This window comes from Amblyomma mixtum, chromosome 5, assembly GCF_055824585.1.
Source record: "Amblyomma mixtum isolate Tamu chromosome 5, ASM5582458v1, whole genome shotgun sequence".
Taxonomy (NCBI): domain Eukaryota; kingdom Metazoa; phylum Arthropoda; class Arachnida; order Ixodida; family Ixodidae; genus Amblyomma; species Amblyomma mixtum.
In genome coordinates, this window is record NC_143016.1 from 75,668,461 (window position 1) to 75,684,982 (window position 16,522).

General features: G+C 46.1%; 1 protein-coding gene across 9 annotated transcripts in view; it reads right to left on the bottom strand.

Annotated features, from left to right (window-relative positions):
- Positions 1-2,801: 2,801 nt before the first annotated feature.
- Positions 2,802-16,522, bottom strand: part of LOC149342715 (tudor domain-containing protein 1-like) — a 47,736-nt gene continuing 34,015 nt past the window's right edge. For 8 of the 9 annotated variants that reach the window (XM_089545182.1, XM_089545181.1, XM_089545179.1 and 5 more), the window contains 6 exons: positions 15,141-15,531; positions 12,531-12,905; positions 10,698-11,003; positions 8,909-9,253; positions 8,036-8,314; positions 2,802-3,431 (listed from right to left, as the gene is read on the bottom strand). In XM_089545182.1, the coding sequence (XP_089401308.1) occupies positions 2,910-3,431; positions 8,036-8,314; positions 8,909-9,253; positions 10,698-11,003; positions 12,531-12,905; positions 15,141-15,531 (2,218 nt within the window). In that variant the 3' untranslated portion in view covers positions 2,802-2,909. The remainder of the gene's footprint in view (positions 3,432-8,035; positions 8,315-8,908; positions 9,254-10,697; positions 11,004-12,530; positions 12,906-15,140; positions 15,532-16,522) is intronic. The other variant, XM_089545180.1, reaches the window with a different exon arrangement.

Here is a 16,522-nt window from a genome sequence, read left to right on the forward strand (position 1 = left end):
GACGGGGAAAAGCCGCTGCCTTCTTAAGTTGTATCAGACTATAGGGGGCCATGCATCCCACCAACGGTGTAAGATCCCACCCCATTGATCTTTTAGATCAATAAAGTTTCTCCCATCCAATCCAATCTTTTCCATTTACACGAGGCTCCAACTTTGATGGGTCGCCTCATGGCGTCCACTTCGGCATATGCTCCTCAAAAGCGAAAAAGACCGCATTTCGATGATGGAGGCGAAACGCAAAAAGGTGCCCGTGTGCTGTGCGATGCCGCACGCTAAAGATCACCGGGTGGTCGAGGAGGAGGAGAATAGAACATTATAGAACAGAAATGCCATTCCCCCATCAGGAAGCACCGCTTTAGATGTTGGCCGGGAGGTCTTGTGTCCCAGCGGCCTCTTCAGCCAGTCGGGAAATTATTCTGCAGCCCTCCATTACGGTACCCCTTTCTTCCTTTCACTCCCTCCTTTATCCCTTCCTTATGGTGCGGTTCGGGTGTCCACCGAGATGCGCGAGACAGGTACCGCGCCAATGTTCAGTGTACACTCTGCGCTTTTGCCGGTTCTTATGCCTTCATTTTTATTTTAGAGCAGTAGTGGTGAGTTACACAACCATGTGGAATGGTCAGATTTTAGTTTCGATTGCGAGACTTCGTCTCAGAGGCCTGTGACATCAGCGCATGCTCGCGTGTTTCGATTAGCCGTTCACGTAATTCCATGCAGTGAACTGATTTGTAAATGATGAGAGGTTTCATTTCGCAGTATGTCGCAATGATGCTAAAGCACCAAGATATTTTACCAAATGCGCCAGCAGATTTTTGGTTTGGTGTGTTGGGGTTTAACGTCCCAAAGCGACTGAGGTTATGAGACACGCCGTAGTGAAGGGCTCCGGAAATTTCGTCCACCTGGGGTTCTTTAACGTGCACTGACATCGCACAGCACACGGGCCTCTAGAATTTCGCCTTCATCGAAATTCAGCCGCCGCAGCCGGGATCGAACCCGCGTCTTTCGGGTCAGCAGCAGAGCGCCGTAACCACTGAGCCACCGTGGCCGGGCAGCAGATTTTTGATTATGATGTCAAGGTAGGGGGCCTAGCCCCTTTTCAATGGTCGAACTCATTTACTACCACCCCCCCCCCCAAAAAAAAAAGAAAAAGTAGTAACTGTAAGCTTTGCTAAAAAAAACAAGAACAGAACTCTGAACAAGTGTAATGCTCAGCACATCCATCTACCTCCACTTCATTTCCTCATGCGACTGCCCTCTCTAGTTGCACAGCACTCATATTTCGGAACTTGAAAGGAAAGGCCACGGAAAGAGCAGTGTATTATGTACACAACTGAAAGTCACAAGAATGGTAGCCAACATGTGCAACGGAAAAAATTTTTTTGCGATTCTTTCTGGCTAAATGCAGCGGCTTTTTGTTTTGCTTTTATGCTTTTTTTTGTGTTGCAAGCATATTTAACCAAAATTTTCTAAAACTAAAGGGTTCGCGCAACTCAATTTTTTCCGTTCGGAGGTATAATCAATAGGCTACAGTTTGATGTAGTACAATGCGCAGTGCACTTAGCACTTCTTGAAGAAATAATTTTTATTATGAAACCCTCAAAATTGCTATAAGGAATCAGTTAATAGACCGAGCAGCTAGTCTATTTACAAGGTATTTACTAAGGTAATCGTTAAGCAAATTAGGTCAACATTAAACCAGTCAACCAAAGGACCAAGCAGGCTTCCGGAAAGGTTACTGTACAATAGACTGTTCACACCCTTAACTGTACGATACAGAAATGCACAGAATACAACCAACCTAACTGTTTCTATATATATAGCCTTCACAGATTACGAAAAAGCAGTTTACTCAATTAAAACCCCAGCAGTCATTGCCTAACCAGGGTGTAGAAGAGGTATATGTAAAGGTACTGGAAAATACGATGGCTACACAGTGACCATAGCGAAGGGCGCTCAGTAGGGAGACGCAATCTCTCAAGTACCATTCACCGTGTACTTACAGGGGGTATTCAGAGAATCGGATTGAGAAAAGTTGGGGATAAAAGTATGGATAATACCTTAGTAATCTCCAATTCACTAATGACTTAGGGGACAAATTGCAAATCATAATTAAGAACCTAAAGAGGCAAAGCAGAACAGTGAGTCCAAAAATGAATATGCACAAAAACTGAAGTAATTTTCAAGTTTCAGAAGGGAACAACAGTTTACGATAGGCAGAGTGACATCTACTTAGGGCAGGCAGTGACCGCAGATCCAGGCCATGAGAGTGAAATAACCAGGAGATTAAGAATGAGTTGGAAAGCATTTGGCAGGTACTCAGATCATGACCAGCACTTTACCATTACCCCTCAAGAGAAAAGTATATAACAGCTGTATATTACTGCTACTTGCCTGTGGGACAGAAACATGGAGGCTAATGAAAAGCAGCAATGTGGCTTTCTTTGTGCTGAATTTCCAAGGTCATCAATGGGCCACAGCAGGCAACCACAAACTATTTTGGAAAGAAAAAAGAAAAAAAAGACAGTGGTCTGCTCCCTAGTCAGGGTGTGTGAAAAATCAAATTTCCGAAAGATGCACCTGCAAAGCAACTCCAGGGCCACCAATGCGTCACATGCCACTCACTTCAGTACAGGCAGGCAGTGCTGTCTGGCAGATGCCAAAAAACAGGAGGTTATTTGGTGGAGTAGTTATGCCATGGCTACGGTCAGCTGGGGTACTTGTTCACTGAGCTCATACAAATGCAAGCTGCATTTGAGGCAGGTTACTTACGTCAGAGATGCATGTTTGAAATGAACAAAAGCTTGAAGTAGCACAAATAGTTTATCTGTACTGTTAAGGAACACAATATTGGCTTCACAGCCTAACTACGAAACAAAAAAACGTCAATTTCACAAACTTCAACTTAGGTTTCATTCAATCAGGTCGTTCAGGCACTGGTCCCCTGCAAACAGCTTCACCTTGCACGGCTGGCTTGAAGAGTCCACAACCTCGAACTCGACCTCAACATTAAGTAACTGTGACACACAGTCATCGCTCACTGCCTCCACTCCGTGCAGCGCCACACAGTTGGTAAAAAGCTGTATGTCCATCATCTTGTCTGGAAGTGCCCTGATATCGGCGAGTGGCACAAAGTCGTCATTGCCAAAGTCCACAAATGACACCTTGCACTTGCTGTCCTCTGGTGGGGAGAGCACGCGGGCTCTGTACCAGAGCTTATCCGCAGGATAGCGTGCACACGCTGCATCGCCGACTGATGGTGCAGGCAGGGGTGTTGTGGGAACAGAGCTGTTCAGCTCACTCATCATAGCCTGCAATTCCGAAGCCAGGCTGAACCGCTGCAGACAGGCAAGCCCACCAATATCAACATGTGTGACGATTGCCTTGGTGCGTTCAGTTGGCAGGGGCCTCTCCAAGTATGCCTTCTTTGGTGCCTTAAAAAGAAAAAAAAGAAACAAAGAAAACGAGGTGACAGTGTGTTCGCTTAGCAGTGTGGAAGCCAACGATACAGCAGCCCAAACATTTAAAGGAGTATAGACAACCAACTTTTGTGTGCGTGTTTTCCTCTTTGTAATGATGCTTAAGGCATTTTTATACAAGGGTTACCGCGTGGTGCTTTTCTATGAGTGCCAAATAATTTATAATCGAATTTCTTTCTTGTGCTGTTTCAGTTTCGCTTTCAACAGCCGAAAGGTGATTGTGACATCGAAGTGTGGTTATAGGTCACATGAGGCATGAAAAAACTGCAATATAATCGCTGCTTCTATGCTCGCTGTCCTTCAGGCTCTTGAGGAAGGCTGGCTTCAGCACTGCGGCGAATTAAAATGATGAAGCAGCGCTTGAAGTTTTTCCACGCCTCACGAGACATATAACCACACTTTGATGTCATAGCCATCTTCGGCTGCTGAAACTGAAACACTGCGACAGAAAAATTCGATTACAAATTATTTAGCGGTCGTAGGCGAAGACCACATGGTGATTCATGCTATTATTGTCTTCTGCACCGTTGTAGAGAAGAAAACATGCCACCAAAATTAGTTGTCTATACTCCTTTAAACCACGCTATAGTTAGCCACATTTCCCAAAAGTGCACATAACAAAGGCAAGCATCTGTTCAGACCAGACCCATGGTGGTCGTTTAGCGCACATGACTGGTGGAAAACCAAGCTCGTGGAAAGTGCTTTATGTGCACTGAGTATGGGAGCGTCCACGCATCCTTGGCAGCCTGCCCAGTCCACAGTTCTTGCTATCTCAGCCAAAATTAGCGCTCTGCTAGCTCCGCTGCCAAAGGCATCACGCAAACTGAGCATATTTTTAGTTTATTGCGAGTTGATGCTATTGACAGCGAAGCGATATTAAAAGCAGACATTTTATTATAGCGCAGGAGACTTCTGAAGTGGCGTCCGCTGCGCCATCGATGCAAAACGAGGTATAGGCCTAGCGACGACCAGGGCAGCTAGGCAGCAGCGCAGTTCGTCGCTCGGCGCGACCCGCCATTGCCGAAAGCTTGCTACTTTCGCAGGCATGCTTTGTAGCTACTTGAGTATAGCAAGCAGCCTTTCTGATAATATGGCTGTTTAGTCTTTTCTGGTGCGAACTCAACACTAAGTCAAGCAGCAGTCGGTCACTGCTGCGAGGTGGCAAAGTGTGCACATTGAGCTTGAGTCAAACAACGCATCGATGCTTGCCGCTCCATTGTCCGTGCTTGCAGTGGGGCGGCAGTTCGCAAGTGACAATCGGTGCAGCGCACCGGCCAAGTTTTCGCACATGCGTTGCCTGCCTTGCTCCTGTCGCGAGTGTCACACTTCAAATCTGTACTTCTGAAGGCAGCAAATCAATCTGTCCTTCATGGCATCGTGGGCACAGTACGCAATTATGCAAGAAGTTTAATCCGGAGCTCCCTAGTTCGAATCCGCGTGGTTGAGAATTTCATTTTACATTTAAAAAAAAAATTTTTTATCCTTAAATAATCACTCCCTTTTTATTTACCTGCGAGCGACTGGATTTATTTTTCGAGCCATGCCTTTCTGGCCCAGCAATCAAAGCCACTCAGCAGTACTAGGCGGCACTCAATCTAGGTTCAAAATCACTACTACTGCTAAGGAGTGTTTTTGCTATGGTGGGATTTATAAAGCGTACCAGCCCATGAATTTCGCATAGGAGGAAATAATAATAAAATAAAATAATAAAGGAAAGGAACAGTAGTGATAAAAGAAGACACGAGTTTGAAAGGGCCAAGTCTTGTCTCGCTACAGCGACATGGGAGTCAGCAGACCATCGGCCAACTGCCGTCTTGAGGGAGACCTGGCGTGGACACCAATACTCGGCCAACAGTTTCTTTTTTTTTTTTGTTTTTTTTTTGTTTGTTTTTTGTTTTTTTTTTGTTTTTTTGTGGGGTTTAACGTCCCAAAGCGACTAAGGCTATGAGAGACGCCGTAGTGAAGGGCTCCGGAAATTTCGACCACCTGGGGTTCTTTAACGTGCACTGACATCGCACAGTACACGGGCCTCTAGAATTTCTCCTCCAAAGAAATTCTAGCCGCCGCGGCCGGGATCGAACCCGCGTCTTTTGGGTCAGCAGCCGAGCACCATAGCCACTGAGCCACCGCGGCGGCGGCCAACAGTTTCAGTCTGTGACAGAGCCAGACATCACTACACACTAGGCCAACATTCAGCCGATTCGGTCTGCCAAAACCCTGTAGTGATGTCTGGCCAACAGTTTCAGTCTGTGACAGAGCCAGACATCACTACAGGGTTTTGGCAGACCGAATCGGCTGAATGTTGGCCTAGTGTGACAGGCCCTTAAGGGACCCTCACAAAGAATACTCAGTTGAGCAAACAAAGCATTATACAGGAAGCCTAGCATATACTTCGTCTCACAAGATGTTTGCAGCACTATGGAAGGTAGAGCTCTCTTGTCCAATCAGGACTGCAGAAACAAAAAAATAGTCCCTCGAATATTTGAGGAGTGCATGCGTGACTATTAATCAAAACAATAAACATAGCAACTTAAAACATGGTTTGGACAGGTATATTTAAATGGTAGAGAGTGTTTCAATCACTGGTGATATTACCAGACAAAGCCCATACGGACACAGCTCTGCGGAGGCCTGCTGCGAGGTAGTGATGCGTCGCCACTCTCCAACAAGGCATCGGTCAAGTCTGCTGTGTCTCCTGTGTGCTCTACACCGACAGTGCGCTGTTTCCCCAAGCAGGCGAAGCAGGTGGCTTTAAATGCTCTTGAAGCGCTTCGCGTCGAGTGCGGGGGCAGTTCGAGTACAAATGCGCTCATCAAGAGGACGGCAAAACTCACGCAGGTGAGCGAGCGAACGCTTTACAAGTAGACAACGGAGACGTTGAAGGCGGACCGAGTGTTGTCACCGAAGAAGCGTGCTGGCAGAAGAGGCCGCGAGCGGACGAAGAAGCTGGACGATTTTGACCCGAGCGTGTTTCGACACAGAGAGGGGAAATTCCAACTATTGCGAAGGTGGTTGCGCATTCCGAAGAGGACGACACGCTACCGACCTTGTCCGCAGCGACAATGCAGAGGATGTTGAAGAAACTTGGCTTCCGATACAAGAAGCGCTTTCGGAATGCGATGTTAACCGAAGCGACGCACATTGTGCAGTGTCGCCGCCGATACCTGCATCAGATAGCGGAGCTGCGACGCCAGGGTAGGCCTATTTTCTTCACCGACGAAACGTGGGTTAACGCCGGCCACACGCGAAGTCGAGTGTGGACTGACTGCACCATCCAATCTGCACACCAAGCGCATCGATCCGGACTGTCGACTGGTCTACAAAACCCCAGTGGCAAAGGTGGCAGGCTTATTGTGACGCATAGTGAGCAAGGTTTTGTCGAAGGCGCAGCGGAAGTTTTCCGAGCGAAGAAAAATTCGGGCGATCACCACGAGGAAATGAACGGGGAACACTATGAAAACTGGTTCTCCAAGAGACTTCTCCCACTACTACCACCCGGCAGCGTTATAGTGATGGACAACACGCCATATCATTCTGTGAAGCAGGATAAAGTGCCGCGGATGAGTAGCCTCAAAAAGGACATACAGGCTTGGCTGTCCAGAAAAGGTGTCGCGTGGAGCAGCGGCATGGTGAAGGCCGAGCTCATGCAGCTTGTCAGCAGTGTGAACACAGGTGGGGAGCGATACCGTGTGGACTGCATTGCTGAAGCTGCTGGCCATCTCGTTGTGTGCCTGCCACCGTACCACTGCCAAGTGAACCCGATAGAGCTTGTCTGGAGCGACGTCAAGGGTTTCGTGGCCAGCCAAAACAAGACGTTTAAGCTCCAAGACGTCGAGCCTCTGGTTTGGCAAGGCATCACGCAAGTGAATGTTGAGAAATGGAAGAATTACGTGCAGCATATTATCAGTGAGGAAGATATGATGAGAAAACCGGACCACATCATCAACGATGTTGTTGACCAGGGACCGGCCATTGTTGTCAACCTGGAGGACGACACAACCAGCAGTGCTGAATTCAGTTGTGATGAGGACGATGAGACGATCGAGCCCGTTTAACGTGCGCCGATTTTAGCGCAGCACATGGGCTTGTTTTGCATTTCGCCACCATCGACATTTGGCTGCCTCGGCACGCTGAAGTAAATAAATTTATATGCACATGACACGATTACTGAAATTTACTGTGACGTGATAACAGAGGAATTGATGAGAACAGGTCATGACAAAAAAAAAAAAAAAAAAAGTGGGGCTAGTCCCTTTGGAACGGGCGTCCGCCTGTCCAAAAACAAACCAAAGAAAGAATAAAAAGACATCAAGTGCCACCTGCTAGAGGTAGAAAGAAGCTAACTACTAGTGCGCCTTCTTTCATATCGATCGAGCCACCTGGATCGGGCCTCGTACACAGGCGCGTAGGAACACACTAATGTAGAGCGCGCCATGCTGATTGGACGAGAGAGCTCTACCTTTCGTAGCGCTGCAAACATCTTGTGGGACGGAGTATAAGTAAAGGTGTGATGCTGGAAATTCTGGAGCAAAACAACAAGGCCAAGTAATTCCACTCACTGGAGATACCTGCTCGGAGCAGGCAGCTGTGGAGTTGATGCACTTTCCCTTGAGCATGAGGCGGACCAGCGGTGGCTTGTCCCCGCTGTCAACCAACTCCACCACCACCCGTGGTTCTCTGGAGAGGATTTCACCGGCCCTGGGCGATAGCACCGATGTGCCCTCAAGCCGCACAGCCAGGGCACAGGCAGGTTCTTTGGCCAGTTCCTCCTTCATCGGCAACAACAGTTTGACGGACACCGTTTCTGTGTTGCCGTAGTCCAAGAACTGCACCCGCACCTGCAGAAGAAAGTGGACCAGTTGGACTAGGAGCAGCAAAGGGCAAGAGGGCCAAACAGAACTGGAAACATCTTCACTTTTCTAGTTGCAACTGCTACTCAGTAATGAGGTGCCTGAAATCGCAGTGTGAACCGAACAGCAAGTACTAGACGACAACCAGTCAAAAGGTAAAATTTCAGGCTTCATTCTACAAAGAAAATAGGTTACGGTTGGTTGGTTGGTTGGTTTATGGGGTTTAATGTCCCAAAGCGACTGAGGCTATGAGAGACGCCGTAGTGGAGGGCTCCGGAAATTTCGACCACCTGGGGTTCTTTAACGTGCACTGACATCGCACAGTACACGGGCCTCGAATTTCTCCTCCAAAGAAATTCAACCGCCGCGGCCGGGATCGAACCCGCGTCTTTCGGGCCAGCAGCCGAGCACCATAGCCACTGAGCCACCGCGGCGGCATGAAAATAGGTTACGAGCAAGTCATTCATACGTTAATCTTGTTGAAAAACTGGCGATGAAAAACTCACAGACTGGCAAGAAGCCCTTGAACACTAAAAGCTTTTAAAGAACACTTCTGCAGAAAGTTATGAGAGCGTAGTATACCATGGAGCCGCTTTCATCTGCCGAGACCACGCGGGCACGGTACCACTGCTCATCTTCTGAGTAGAGGGCCAGCAAACATTGGTTGACAGGAGGTGTTTCGGTGAACTTGTAGCCGGGGTCTCGCCGGGCTTTGTTAGCCAGTGCCTCCGTGACCTTCACCAGGCCCGAGGCACGAACGATAGGCTGGATGTAGACGAGATTGCCCTCCACTGCTGCGATAACAGCATCGAATGGTCCCTTGGGAAGGGGACAATCAGGAACGTTTACAAGGGTCTGGACTGCAACAGGTGGTTTCTGCAGTTCCTCCTGCACTGCTGACCCAGTCGCTGTCGACTGTGCAGGGTCCTGCAGTAAGAAAAAGCAAGCAGTGCAGGTTAGTACCCAAGACATTTTCTTGCTACCAGTACTCAAAAGGTTCAATATTCAGCAAAGTTTGATATTCATGCAGAAAATAAAAACGTAAGCTTTGAACAGCCACCGGTGCTTTAGGCATACCAATGCAATACAACTCCAATTACAATAAAACTACATCAATTCACACTTCAAGGGACCAGGATAAATTTCCTAATTATCCGGAGGTGGGGGATTTTGCCGGACGATGACATTAGAACAACGTGCTATGGGACTGCAGCAGCGATGCCGACGACAGCACTAATGAGGACGATGGCGCAAGCGTGGATGTCTGGTACAGTGAATAATACATTTTCACTTTGGAATATGCTCATGAGCAACATTTTTTTCCCTGACATGCGATATGGGGGGAGCAGACTTATATTCAAGTTGGCTTACAATCGTGTAAATATGGTAAATGCTCCAAGTTTGTCATTTTTAAGAGCGTTAGCTCTTACTCATCAAGTTTTGAGATTTCGTGGGGTCTGCTACCACCCTGAGATCACAGCGGCATCTACAATGGCATTGTAGGAACAACCACCTACCACGTACTTTGATCTCATTCATATCAATTCTAGTAAACCAAACAGCTAACACTCGTTCCTTCACTTTCCGACGGTGGCGGCCTTTTTTATTCTTTTTAAGGGGGGACATGGGTCTTAGAGCATTTTTTTTTATTTACAGACCAAATGTAATGAAACTGCACAGACTTATTCAGTTTTTTCTGCTGATTTCAAATATGCAATTTGTTTATTTCTAGGCCAATCAGTTCCTGAGATATTAATATATATCATGCCACTGCCTGCTCAAACAATGGAAAAAAAAATGGGCTGCCAGAAATTTAATTTTAATACGTGGGTAGATACTACAATGTGTGAGGAATGCAACGCTGGAAGCAGTTTTCAGTTTTTTGTCCGTGTGGACAAATGGGCTTAAGGTTAGTTTTCATAGAGCCAGAAAACACGACACACATGAAACTAAACTATTAAGCCCATTTGTCCACACGGACAAAAAACTGAAAACTGCTTCCAGCGTTGCATTCCTCACACATTGTAGTATCTACCCACATATTAAAATTAAATTTCTGTCGGCTCATTTTTTTTCTATTGTTTGAGCAGACAATGGCATGATATATATTAATATCTCAGGAACTGATTGGCCTAGAAATAAACAAATTGCATATTTGTAATCAGCAGAAAAAAACTGAATAAGTCCGTGCAGTTTCATTACATTTGGTACGCAAATAAAAAAAATGCTCTAAGACCCATGTCGCCCTTAACATAACCTGGTCATAATAAGATCAGTTATAACAATATTTCCTTCGCACTTCAATATTGCCATAAGTGGGTTTGACTGTAGTTTAAACCGCAAAAACCTCTGTACAAATCAAGTCGGTTACCTTGTGAGGTGCACGGCTGACCAGGTCGTTGAGGCAGGTGCCATCCTTGCGCTCCAGTCTAACAAGTGGCAGACCTGCCCGGGTGGTGTCCACCTGCACGGCTGTGAATGGCCCCTGCTGCAGCAGAGCTGCCAGTCGGGGATTTTCCGTGGGCACGTTCTGGGGCACCACACAGAAGACAAAGAGCGGCTTCTCTGCGAAGTTCGGAGGCAGCGGGCGCAGTGAAGATGCCAGCAGCCGCTCCCCATTGCCGAAGTCTATGAACAGCACCAGGTACGTTCCGTCGGGGGACTGCTCACTCAACACCTGCGCACCAGTGACCAAGTGACCAAGTGCAAAGATCAGCATGTCCGTGCATGAGCAATTTTCGCACACTATCTGATTTCCCCTCAAAAGAGACAACGTGAAGCATACACAAGTGCCTATTGTTAGAGGTTAGTGGTCCACTGGGCGAACACCTGTGCAGACACATGCTCAAGATTTTAAACAGTTCAAAAACAACGAACTCAGCAAAATTCAACAACTGTGAACAGAAAATGACCAATTGCATTGCACAGACTTTGTGCATTTACTTTACCAGTTTCAAGTTCACAGGTGCAGCCCTTGCATGAGACTGGCGTTTTTCCATTATATTTAAGTTTTAAACTGCAACGGAGCCCCAATTATGCTTCCTTTTTTTTTATGCGGCAATACGTTTTTATGACGCATTAGTGCAATCCCGGTGAATCCTTCAAATCTATAACACAATGAAGGTATGGATGCTGCGGTACGAATTAACCGCAAACGACGACGACGGTACGAATTAACCGCAAAAAGTAAAACAGGTTGCTAGATCAGTTTACTGGGAAATGCCACAAGCTCCTCCGAAGCTCTGGCACTCGAATGACCAACGGTTCAGAGCAGCTCATTACATGTGTGACCCACCGCCATCAATGTGAGGTGGCGTTAACTTGGCCTGTTTTTCCATGCGTATCACTGTTGAATGCCTTGCGGAAATCAATTTACGTCCATTTTAATGTGAGGTGATTGTGTGATCGTAAACTGGTAATGAGGTTAGACCTGCAGCGTCAGTACGAAGCACGCTAGGCCTAGCGACACTGGCCGAATGGCGCACTCTATAGTGCCTAAGCATGGCGGGCGGCGCTAGCATGGATGCACAACATTCTAGTTTTATGTTCGGCATAACGCTTTGTTCGTTCTGGTGCGAATGCTGAATGCACAAGACGAGTTAGCAGCAATGCGGCACCGCATGTTCGAGATTCCAGAACGAGTCCAGCGCATGGGACACCTCGTGCATGGTGCCTATCACAGGGGTGCTCAAAACTTTTTTGGCCCAAGAGACCACAAGAGCCTTCAAAAATACATTCCAAATAAGTAGACAGCCATTTCATGCAGGTCAAATACAACAACAACAAGAATCAGAAGTTGCAAGGCATTCCACAAGGAAGGATGTCGCAAGAAACATGACAGGGAGCAGTTAAAAGAAATAGGGCACAGGGCAATAAAAAAAGTGACAAAAAAAGTCAGGTGATAGCAGAACACCACATTGCCAAATGTGTACCACTTTTAATGCCTTCTGTAGCTCATAATCGAAAAAGGAGTACTTTTGTTTGAGTACTGAAAAAAAGAAAAGTCATTATCAGCACTGCCTCCAACTTCCTAATTTAAAAGTATCTACTGTTCTGAACTTCTTTTCATAAATACACAGAGAAAGCTTTCTGAACGAGGTTACTACCGATGGAGTATGCTTGAGCGCGCATGCATGCACACACACACGCACACATGCACACACACACACACACACACACACAAAAAGAAAAAGAGCAGAAGTACCTGTCCTCGATACCAAATGGAATCCTCGCTGAACAATGCACAGACGTAGTCCCCCTTGGAGTACTTTGTGATGCTAGGCTCAGGACTCTGGCTTTTGACCCAGGCGTTCAGTGCCCCCATCATCTCTTGCAACTCCTTAGCCAAGCTTTGCTGCTGCACGAAGAGCCCATCTGGCGTCCTCCAGACTAGGACCATGTCAGGCTTGTCAGACGGGAGCTTCCGCTGGGGCACATGCAGGACCTTTGCATCCACATTTGACTCAAGGCTTGGTGCAGGCTGGGCAGAAGGAGTGGAAGCAGGCTCAGCTGGGGTGGGTGTGGCAGGGGCAGATTTGGCAGGGGCAGGCTTGGGAGGGGCAGGCTCAGTGGGGGAGAGCTGGGCATAAGAAGGAATGGGGACAGCATATATGCATTGCATATTGGTACCCCACAGCTAGATAGCGTAACAGCCAGAGCTGCCTCCTCTGTAAACAAAATATACATCACAGGCATCTGCTCACTCATTCCACTAAGCAACAAACCACATTCACTGAGGAATTTTTTGGACTTCATTAATTTGGACTAGTAATTTCGAACTTCACTGAAAAACCGCTGAACATATTTTTTGGACCATTCAATTATCCGGGCCATTTTTCATGTCCTACCAAGCCTGAAAAATCCATCCGTAGCTGTACTTGGTTGCTGGAATGCTGTTTGTGCTTGTGTTTTTTGGTGGGTCTAACTCAAAAAAAGCCATATTATGGCACCAGTTTACAGCCATCGACACCCAAGAGCAGGCAATGAGCACAAACACTAGCAATCAAACTTTTAAAGCTGAAACAAGGTGGCTTAAGGGGGGACACTGGTCTTGAAAAAAAAAAATTTTATTAATGAAGTCACAGTTACGAAATCTTCAGGGAATATATATTTTTGTGTGCTGATTCTAAATATGTCATTTAATTTCATGTAAAACAATTTCTTGAGCACTTATGCACTTTTTATGCTAGTATTTTGCGGACAGTTTTGAAGAAAATTTGCTGCGGGAAACTAGCTGAAATGTATGCCATTGGGTTCTCTTGACACCAAGGAATACAATAAGGGTGAAATTGTCTTCCTGCCTATTATAAAACTTAAGTTATAGAGTTTTGAAGTTGTCGCTTCAGAAATGAGAAGGAAAGTGTGTATTCCTGTTTCTGAAGTGGCAGCTTCAGTACCCTATTGCGCAAGTTCTATGAGAGCCAGGATGATAATTTTACCCTTATTGTATTCCTTGGTCTCAAGAGAAGCCAATGGTATGCATTGCAGCGAGTTTCCTACAGCAAATTTTCTTCAAAACTCTCCACAAAATACTAGCATAAAAAGTGCATAAGTGCTCAAGGAATTGTTTTACATGAAATTAAATGACATATCTAGAATCAGCGCACAAAAATACATGTGCACTGAAAATTTCATAACTATGACTAAATTAATAAAATTTTCTTTTCAAGACCAGTGTCCCCCCTTAAGCAAAGGACCCTTTGTTTTTGGGTGAAACCAGATTCACACACCCGCAGCAAGGTCACGAATTTCACAGCATTTTCGTAACAACACTATGGGCACCAGTGAAGCAGCAACGCACCAAGTAGCACTTTATCCTCGTTTCACTGATGGCCAGTGATGCCATGATTAGGGCAAAGCTCATTGTGGCAAAGCCAACTTGAATATGAGGTGGGTCCATTACAGGTATGATAATTGGCAGCTTTATCATTGAAAAAGTAATGTTAATCCTTGTGACACCAGAAATACCTTAATTTAAGCATAAGTTTGAAATGCACCTTTCGGAAGCGACAGATGTGCTGAGGCAAGTTCGCAACATGAGCCACAAGGCATTTCTTCTGTGGTGGAATGAACTAACAAGGTGCAACGCGGTTGTTGGAGAAGAAAGCATCAGACTACACAATGCTTTCACTGGAAAAAAAGGTTTTATCCATGAGAGATTCACAACATATTTTGAAGGATTCCTTGCATGGCGAGATGAAATATGTAGCTAGATTTCAATGTTACGAAGTAAAATGTGGATGCTCCAGACTTCGTTATTTCGAAGTTTAACTGTACTCCAGAAGCTGCTATGGGTCCAGGCTACCGCTCTCGCAGTGACAAAGCAGAAAGCTCGAATTCACCACAGAGTAGGAAAACAGACAATGACAAGGCCAGGACACTTCGTGCTGAGGTGCTGGCCTCTGCGTAGTTGCGTCGTCTTCCTGTCAGTCCACATCTGTTTTTGTGCACCGTGGCAATTCCTAGGATGTGGAAATAACTAGCCCTGCAATTAATCTAAGCACATTTGTTCCTGATGCCACCCTTCTCAAACTTGTTACCTCTTCTGTGTAAGAAAACATCTCGCAGCACAATGAATCAACTGCTGGTGACATAATGCGTACACAAGAACAAACAGAAAAAAAGAAAGAAGGACATCCAATTCAAGAACCATGGGATAACTGCACAGCTTTTGAAGCCCGTAAAATAGGTATAATTTACAGTTATGTTAATGCACAAAGAACAAAAATAAACAACTTAGTGAGAATAATTCCCAAGGTAACCCCCACAATCTAGTCCCCAGATGTCAAGTCAGGCAAGCCAAAGGCCTTCTTACAGGAGTAGGTGGGCTGGATGAAGCAGACTTGGCAGATCCTCCTGAGAACAGGTCAGCGTTCCAAGGCACCAAACCTAATCCACCGACTGACTTGCCGTCCTCTTCAGATGAAGCAGTTCCTCGAATTGTGCGGCCCTCAATCGATTCCACTGTGAACAAAAGGAGCTGCCCCATTCTGAAGGATGTAGGGTCGGACGTAAGAAGACGGACTGCTGCAGCTGGAACCTCCCTGTACTTCGCTGCCATCAGAAAAACGGCTGTGTTGTCTTCGTCATTGCCGTAATCCATATAGCGCACGGTGTGCTTGTCAGCAGTCTTCTCAGTCACATAAGCACGGTACCATTGCCCATCTTCCGTTGATTTAGAAGCCACGTAATCTCCAGCAGTCACCCTGCACGGTAAACACAGGTGACCAGGCATGATGAACATTTGCAATGTTTCTTTTTTTGTAAAATGTGAAAAAATGATCGCAATTTGTACACGTGACAGCAAGACAGTCACCATTCACAACACCTTTAAATGACAGGTAGTTCTGCATGAGAAACATCAAAGGGAGAGCTAGGCTCTCCAAGAACAGTGGCATCTCTTCCAATCACTTACACTTAAGGGCTACAGTTGGTACCACTATACAAACTAGGGGGAGGTAATCCAGCGCACACTGGCATGTTTCAGGTTAGGTAAGTTGAGAGTTGCAGTTCAATGTAACTTGAAACTAGTTGCATAACAGATATGTACTTGGTCGGCCAGAAGAAAATACCACTATGGGATCCTGCTGATATGATCACAACTGATAGAATTTCAGTATGACGAAGTCCCTGGCCCTGGAATTCCCTTAGCAAGGTGCATGGTGCACGCAATGTAAAATTTGGGTGCTCTGAACACTTTCATGTGGCCGTCCATATGATACGAATGCAGTAGCAACCGTGGCCAAGCAGTTCAATGTCACCCAACTACACGAACACTCATTGGTACAATCGCCCTGAGAAGTGGCCAATCAACAAGCCAGGCAGCTGCAGGCACTACTGACTCTCTAAACTTTCCCAAATCCCCGTAGATCTCCAATGTCGCATTTCTATCACAGTGGAGCTGTGGGTCCATGTTGAACGTTGTTCGGGTTCCCAAAGGCAAAGAAAAGTTTGACCATGCTTTTTCAAAACGAAACATATTTTTCATGATGCATCTAAAACTGTTCGCTGAAGGAGAAAAACTGCTGCACTTTCGGAACATTCACAGTTTAGGAATCATCACATGAAAATGCACGAACAGTGAAAATTAGGTGTGAATCTGCTCACAAATAAAAATACAGTAATCCCTCGTTATAACGAAGTCAGCGGGACGGTGAAAAAATTCGTTATAAGCGATAATTCGATATAAGCGACCAC